General features: G+C 35.2%; 1 protein-coding gene across 1 annotated transcript; it reads left to right on the top strand.

Moving 5' to 3' along the window:
• Positions 1–1,445: 1,445 nt before the first annotated feature.
• Positions 1,446–6,960, top strand: LOC133871032 (probable protein phosphatase 2C 10). The gene is made up of 6 exons (XM_062308374.1): positions 1,446–1,853; positions 1,984–2,156; positions 3,032–3,271; positions 3,383–3,659; positions 5,993–6,147; positions 6,356–6,960. The coding sequence occupies exons 2-6, from the start codon at positions 2,118–2,120 to the stop codon at positions 6,494–6,496; spliced, it is 852 nt and encodes a 283-aa protein (XP_062164358.1). The 5' UTR covers positions 1,446–1,853; positions 1,984–2,117; the 3' UTR covers positions 6,497–6,960.
• The last annotated feature ends 1,642 nt before the right edge of the window (positions 6,961–8,602 follow it).

Genomic DNA, 8,602 nt, shown 5'->3' on the forward strand with positions numbered 1-8,602 from the left:
GACTTAAGAATTTGGTCAATAACTATTCTTATTTATTATCTGCTGTGCCGGTGTGAAACTTAACAAAACATGCTTATTTTTGTTTATGTACTAAATAAACAAATTTTCTTTAACTTTATTACTCATTTCCCCAAGCTTGAAGGAAAAATTATCTACTGATTTAGATTTGTAAATAAAGCTCATAAACAAGATTTGTGAATAGGCCGGCCAGCTTGTTAACAAACTCGATCAATACTAGAGATAAATATATAAGAAAATAATTTATATATATGTGTATTAAAATAATAAATATATTGTTTTTAACTTATGCTATACCGGGATATATATATATAAGAAATTATCACTAATATTTCATTGCATAAACAAACATACAAATTAGAGTTCAAAAAGCCCTAAATAACCAGAGACTGTTGCTTTGAGTTCAGTACAAAAAATAAATAAATAAATAAATAAATAAAAATGAAAAAATAAATCAAGAGAAAATATATATATATATATATGAGTGTTATCAAACAATTAATAGTTGCTCTTTAAAAAAAAAAAATCAAGGGCAAATTGAGCTTGAAGCTCCATTCATTTAAAAGTTGATCACATAAAGGAGGGTTCAACTTCAAGCTTGCTAAGAATTTGTCTAGTCAAAATTGAACACAAATTTTTATTATAAAATTAATCGAGTATAAATTTTCCGTATTTATACTATGAGATCCCCTCTTTTTAAACTATAAATATAAAATCACCACGTCGTAGGTTTAATTTACCAAAACCATTATAAAAAATATTAATTGCTATGTTTGTTAAAATTTTGTTCTTTCTTTTATTTTTTGTTTTCATAACAAAAACGACAACAAACAATGTAACCACAAAACAATTCTTGTGTCCCTAAGGGGTAACTCAATCGGCTGAAAACCACGTCTCATGAAGCGGAGGTCACTAGTTCGAATTCTCCCTCTCCCTCTTGTGTGAACATATCAAAAAAAAAAAAACAATTCTCGTATTTATATCACTTTAAAACATTTAAAAATAAAATTAAAAAAATGCCCCTAAAAACACGTTAACAAACATAATATATCTTCCAAAAAAATTCTCAAATACTCTAAACATTTTAGGATGTCTAAACATTTTTCTATCTTCCAAGGTATTTCTTTCTTTCCATGGCTCTCTAGTTTAGGGCTTAAAAAAGAGTGCCAAAGAAGTCTCACAGAGTCACCTCCACTCTTCAAAGATTTAAAGAAAAGAGGAAGGCCACTTTAGATGATCAGCCATGTAAAGAGTGTGACGCTCCTGTATAGTCTATAGATATGGAATGGTAATTTCTTTGAAAATTTACCGTTTACTTTTGCCAGTGGAGCCGCTTGAATAAAGTAAAAAAAAAATGTTGTACTTAACAAGAATAGAAGAAGCATAGAAGCAAGAGCCAAAACCGAGAATCAGACTTTAACAGTAGAAACTGGAGACGGCAAAGTCAACAGGAAAGAAGTCCGCTGGGCAGCCCGTTTTCGACTTTATTATAATATCTTTTCTCATTCGCAAAAGTCCAGAAACGGTTATAACTCATCACAGAGAATTCAGAAAACTTCCTCTTCCTCTCCCAAACTTCCTTTTATTTATAATTGGTTTTTTCTTCTCTTTTTTAGATAAAGTTTCAAATATTCTCTCTCCCTTTCTCTTCTTTTTTATTTTGTTGGTTAGGCCTTTTTCTTTTTCTTTCTTACTTTTTTTTTGTTTTTTGTTTTTTTTTTTTAATTATCATTCTTTTATTGAATGGCTTATGCGAACTAATAAGAGGAAGGATGAGCTGAAGTATAGAGAATCAAAACAACAAGCTCAGTCATTTTTGGCGTTCAATTGGATCGGTAAGAGGAAATTTTCGATTACCCAGTTCCTGTCTTTTCTGATTTCGGCTTTTGTGGCTTTCTGGGTCTTAGGGTTGTATTTTTTGTGTCATACTATGAATAATGATCGAGTATATTTTTGATGATGCAGTTTGTGAATTAAAAATTTGAGGAAGGTTTTTAATTTAGGTGGTGGGTGGTTTGAATTCTGGATTGCACGTGGCTACAGTTGTTGGATGTTGAGAATTTAGCTGAAGAAGTTGGAGGGACTGTGGAATTATTTTTATGGATAGCTTATGTTGTTTCAAATCTTCCTACTCTCAGGTAACGATGTTTTCTCTACTCTATGTGTCAACCACTGATTCTTTAATACTAATTACTATGGTCTGTGGTTAGAAAGCTTAACCAAGAGGCTGAAAGGCATGTCTGTGGACTTAAGTGTATGTGTTCCACTTTTCTTTGTGGGGTTGTCGACTCTGGGTGAAAATGATAATTGTGTGATTTCAATGAGTTGAATAATCCACTTTTACATGTTCTTTGGGGACCGTTTCTGGTTGATTTTATGCCATATCTGTTATAGTTCTCCAAGGTATTTACTTCTTCAGTGAGTTTGATGGGAATAAATTGGCCCAGAGTTGGACTCTTGTTTGCAGGGTTGCTGAAATTGGGTGTAAGACATTTTGAACATTTTGCACCATTAGCCCACATATTTTAGGATGGGCTGATGCTCTGAATTGAACCAACTGCATGTTTTCTGACAGGGTAAGGTCTTCACTTTTGTTTCCCTTTTACCAATGTTGAGTGAAGGATCTTATACTTGGAAGTCCACATTTTTTTTTCTAAGCACTTGAGTCCACATAATGTAGAACTTTGATACCCCTCTTTGCTCCCGCCTCCCTCAACCAGCACACGCACATAGGGTTGCTGAGACCAGAAAAGAAAGGTAAAAAGAGAAGTAGAAAAAAAGAATAAATACAAAATAAGAGAGAAAAAGAAAAGGAAAGTTCCAATCATGATAACCTTCAATCCTTCATTTGTTTGGAATGATATTGTTAAGAAATATTATAGTCATTTATTTGTTTAATTTTCTTCCTGCTGCCTTATTGCAAATACTTTTTGTGTGCTTTCATACCTTATAACTGCCTCTAAACCATACCATATTTATTGAGGTTTTTCTTATTCATAATTTTGTTATCTAGCTTGTAGGAGGACGTTCCTCATCTAGCTCTGGTAAAGGTAGAAGCTATGAGGGGTTAATGAAGTATGGTTTCAGCCTAGTAAAAGGGAAAGCTAATCATCCAATGGAGGATTATCATGTTGCTAAGTTTATGCAGATTCAGGGACATGAGTTAGGGCTGTTCGCTATTTATGATGGCCATTTGGGAGATAGTGTTCCTTCCTACCTACAGAAACATTTGATGTCCAATATCCTAAAGGAGGTGGGTTGTTGCTTTGAAACTTCAACAGATAATCATAGATTTCAGTCTTGCTCAGTTACATATTAAATTTGTAGGGTCGTTTTCTTACACTTTTTAATGTGGTCATTCTAGGAAGAATTTTGGGTTGACCCCAACAGGTCCATCATAAAAGCCTATGAGAAGACAGACCAGGCAATTCTCTCACACAGCTCTGACTTGGGGCGGGGTGGATCCACAGCTGTAACTGCTATTTTGATAAACGGCCAAAAATTATGGATAGCCAATGTCGGAGATTCGCGAGCAGTTCTCTCAAGAGGGGGCCAGGCAATACAGATGACTATAGATCATGAGCCCAACACCGAACGAGGCTTCATTGAGAACAAAGGCGGTTTTGTCTCAAACATGCCAGGTTTTCTCACCACCACGCCTCTTTAAAGACTTTGTCTGAATGTCTACTTATCTGAAGTTAATATACACATGGCTGATATTTTCTCTGAAATAATTTACCATTCAGTATCTGTCAATCATCTTTCAAATGGAGTTGCAGCTTTCTGGTAGGGGTTTTAGTTTTAAAAAAAATTATGCTGCATTTTATGCGAAGCTAGTTTTCTTTTCTTTTCTTTTTTTTTTTTTGTGGGGGGGGGGGGGGGGGGGGGGGGGGGGGGGGGGGGGGTGGGTCTCCAAGTTTTTAGTGCCATCACCTACCCAAAACTCTTTCTTATGCACTTAAAAGTGTTGGTAGATCTCTATACTTGAAATATAATATAAATAAATACAATTAGTTATCTGATTTTCAAGGATCGTTGTAGCATCAATGAGATTATACGGTTAGATGGCTGTCCATTTACTGTGATATGCACCAAAATAATCTTGGAATTAAAAAGTGAATCATGTGCTTCGTTTCATAGCTCAATGAAGCCTGGAAACTTCCCGGCTTATTCTTAAGATATTTTGTTTTGGGATAATCAGTTCTCTGTCTTAAAGAATAACTTTGTTGATTCACATTGCAAGGATTAAATTATGTTGTAGCCTTGCTTCTACCATGCAAGTCATATTCCTGTCCAGTAAACTAATAGCTTTTTCACCCATTAAAAAAAAAAATTAAAGAAAATCATTCTTTCTGAAGTATGGTTGTTCAGTTCAAATTTCTCTTATGATTACCTCATTGAATTGTCGTGACTCTCTTTTTGGGGCTTCAATGATGAATCTCTAAGATACCTAGATGTTTCTCCTGTTGAGAGGTTGGATGGATTTAATGCTCCTTACTTTGGATACAAGACCACCCAGGAAAATTGTTAGCTTACACTGTCTATTGGTCACAAGTGCAATTGTGTGATACCCTAAATTTTCCTGATATATGTTAAGTCCTACATTTGGTGGGAAGATTGGGAAGGTATTGCATGGGATACTAAACTTAAATTATAGCTTTGACTAATCATTTTGGAGTATAGCATAAATATGGTTAGCATTTCTCTGAATCGTGACAAATGGTATTAGAGCTTCACTAGCATAAATAAGTTGATTGTGGGTTTTGCTCTCTAGTGCAGCCAGGTTGATTGGGTAGAAGACATTTTTATTTTTATATCATAAACCTCTTGGATGGGGTAACACAAAAAGAGTGGATATCCTTCTTTGGTATTAAGAAGTCAAAAACAAGAAAATTTTCCACTATCCATGCAGAAGGTGATACTAATGTCATTATATGGATTACAGTTGTAGGCTTGTGGAAGTTTTCCAATCTCTTGGCTTTTTGATATATGTTATGCTTGGTCTGCCCAGACTAAGGTTATTTCCAAAGTGGCTCTCTTACAAATGATTCTCCTTCCAAAGATAGATGCCTCTGCTTTGGAGTTCCTTTGGAGTTAGTAACTTGGTACCATACCTTTGTATGTGTCTTGTACCTCTTGGTGGCCCTGATGCTGTTTTATTCTTCTCCTGAGAGAAATATATATTAGTTAAATATCAGATGACACCAAACTTTGGGTGGGTGAGAAAATTTTAGGGTATTCTTTCAAAATGGGACTTCCAATTCTTAATATGGAAGTGGGTTGGTCCCTGGTGCATCTATCTTCTGTTAATGTGCTGCCCTGAATCTTTAGGTGTCTCTTGATTTCTCTTCAGCTTCCTTTGACAAGTCTTTGCTGCCAGCAATCTGCTCACTATCATGTTGAATCGTTGATCATATCTAAAAGTAGATTCAAGCTTAGGAAGAAGCTCTCATGCTAATTTTTACATGTTTTTATTCAATTTGCTTTAACCTTGCTAAGATTCTTCGCTTTTCTTCAACGTTCTTTTACCAATGGTTATTCTTGACCACTTCATCCTTGTCTTCAAGGCACACTGGAGGCCTTCCGGAACTTGACTTGATGTTCTTGTATGTTAAATAAATATTGGGACTAATATATGGTGGCTGCCATAATTGATGTTTGAAGGTTGGTTCCTGTTGCAAATTTTAATGAATTCAAATGACACCTTGTTCTTCTTTCCAATAATGTGAAACATCTTTTATTTTAAGTCCTTAGTAACTCCAATGCTAGTTGCCAATGATAAGCCAAAGATGAGTGTATCATTTTGCATGTATCATCGGATGCAACGGGCAGCTTTTGTGAATGAAACAATAACTCCTCTGGTGTTCTTTAATGCTAACTCCTTGGATATTGTATGCTTTTTGTGGTGCTTTGATTTAGTGGGTTTGATAGTTGGGTGATGTTAATCCTGATTTCTGCTGCCCTTTCTTATCAGGAGATGTCCCTAGAGTCAATGGGCAGCTGGCTGTTTCTCGAGCTTTTGGGGATAAGAGCCTCAAATCACATTTGCGATCTGACCCGGACATACAAGACACTATTATAGATATCAACACTGATCTTCTAATCCTTGCTAGTGATGGTCTTTGGAAGGTAATTGTTTTACTCTCCAGATCTGTTTCCTTGCTGCATTGGTATTAGCCACAGGTTCATGCAAAAATAGCATATGATTGACGCCGGATTTTCTAGTTTCTGTTCTTGTTCTGTTTTGTGGGAAAATCCTTCCCATGCTGCATCATGGGGCTTGCGTTAGAGAAAACCTTTAAAAAAATCACCTTTCCCTTTTGTATGTTATAAACAGGTAATAGCCAATCAAGAAGCAGTTGATATTGCAAGGAGGATCAAAGACCCACAGAAAGCAGCTAAGCAATTAATAGCTGAGGCGTTGAAAAGGGACAGTAAAGATGATATTTCTTGCATTGTTGTTCGATTTAGGGGATAATACCTTTTAAATCAAGCAGTATAAACCTATAATAAAAGCTCTTTTACAAAGGATGCCAATTTAAGGTCAGACAGACAGCAAGTAGACCTGGTTAGGGTAATGCACACCGAATCTTCAGAGAAGAAAAAGGAAGGATTCCCCCAATGTAAATTTATTTTCTCGATCAGTGTTTGATATTGTTTGATTTAGTTTTGAAAGTGGATTAGGAGCTTGATATGATATATGTTGTGTTCTCCTCACGATCTGTTTCGCTGAGGCTGTGTAGATGAAGAATTAGCTTCTTCTTCTTCTTCCTTTTTTTTCTTTTTTTTTTTTTTTTTCTTTTTTTAATTATTATTATACGAAGAATATGCTTTTAGTTTTGATTGGAGAAATGCCTGTTTTTTTAGACACTGGTTGATCCTACCAAGTGTTGTTACCTGATAATTGGATTTTTTATGAAAATCGATTGTTTTCTTCTTTTTTCCAACTTGTATATATTAGTATATTGCCGAGTCATCATTTATCACAAAAGCATTCACACCCGATTAGCAAATTTTAATTAAATTATCGCTAAGGAATCATCTTATTGAATGCATCAAATTAGGTCATGATTGGTTAGGTTTCACCCATCTATCCTCGAGACTGATAATGTTAAGAGGAAGTCTTAGATTGTAAAGATGTTTTGTAGCCTGAAACTGTACTCATTAACACCTTTCCATTGTAGTGGTTTTAATTGTTCGGTTTTTTATATTGTGCTAAAAGTGTTTTAAGGGGCATAGTTGGAGAGATGAAGGGGTTTTTTTTTTTTTTTTTTTGGTTGAAAGTTAGAGGGATGAAGTTAGAGCATGGCTTATGGGTTAAACTTGGGCGTAGAGAATTTTTTATTTTTATTTTTTTGAAGTTATATATATATATATAAAAGAAAACTTAAAAACCTGGGAGAGGGACGTCATTTTGGGCATTGCTGAATCCCAAAACTACACCATTTTGGACAAAAAAGAAGATGTATATAAACATCTTTTAGGGTTTCACACTTTACTTCTCCTCATTTCTCATTCAACCATTGCTTGCCCCTCTAGCCTCTCCTCTCGAGTCACCGCTCTCCAGCCTTGCTGTTGTTCCTCTCCTCTCAGCTCATCTCCACCACTGCTATTCTATAAGCTTCTCCACTCTTTCTCTCGCTTTCTTTCTGTATATCTTGAAAAACAACTCTCTAAAACGACAATATCCCATTGATCTCAAAGGAACTCTCTTTTCTCTCTTATTTTTTGTGTTTGTCTTTTTTCATAGTTTTGTTAGCATTTTCGATTCGCTTTCCATTTCTGTGAGATGTTTTGTTCTTATGAGATCCATATGTTTAGTTTTCTGAGCACCCAAACTGGGCTTTTTATGTGAAATGAAGTCACGGGTCTTGGTTTGTTGTTTCTCGCTCTTTCTTTGACTTATTTCACCCTGTTAACATATGGAGTTCATCTATGTTCATATTTGCTTTTGATTTCGCAAATAGCTTTAAGGTTTGTGCGATTTTGGTTTATGTGAATTTAAATTGATTGTTTTAGGGTTTTTCATTTTAGGGTTTCAGTTGTGGGGGACTGATTGGGGGTTTTAGTTTTAAGGTCTCATGAAAGGACCCTATTCCAGTTCCAAAGAAAGTGCGCAAACCCCTCACTCAAGTTCAGAAATTTAATCTCCATGTAGATCATCGAGTTGTGGATAGAGCAGATTTTGATCAAAATGTACCTAAAATTACCCAAATTTTATTGGGACAATAAAAGACATGGTATATTCAGTACTGATAAAGTTTATTTACACAGATTAAGGAGAAACAAATGATGTACAAGAGAGCGGATCTGTAATGTGTTGGATTTGTATTTGGATTTGTAATGTTTGAGTTTTGAATTTATTTATATTTGGTTATTTGGATTTGTTACTATTTTGGATTTGGATTTAAAACCTGCATTAAAACCGACCCAAAACCCAAATTAAAGAGCGGTTATACAACCGCCGGTTATCTACTCAATAACCGCTGACCGGATGTTATAAAAATAACCGTCTCCGCCTAGGTGGTTAGCGGTTGAGGTTGCATTTTAAAATAACCGTTTTCGCCTAGGTGATTAGCGGTTG

This window comes from Alnus glutinosa, chromosome 6 (genome assembly GCF_958979055.1).
Source record: "Alnus glutinosa chromosome 6, dhAlnGlut1.1, whole genome shotgun sequence".
Taxonomy (NCBI): domain Eukaryota; kingdom Viridiplantae; phylum Streptophyta; class Magnoliopsida; order Fagales; family Betulaceae; genus Alnus; species Alnus glutinosa.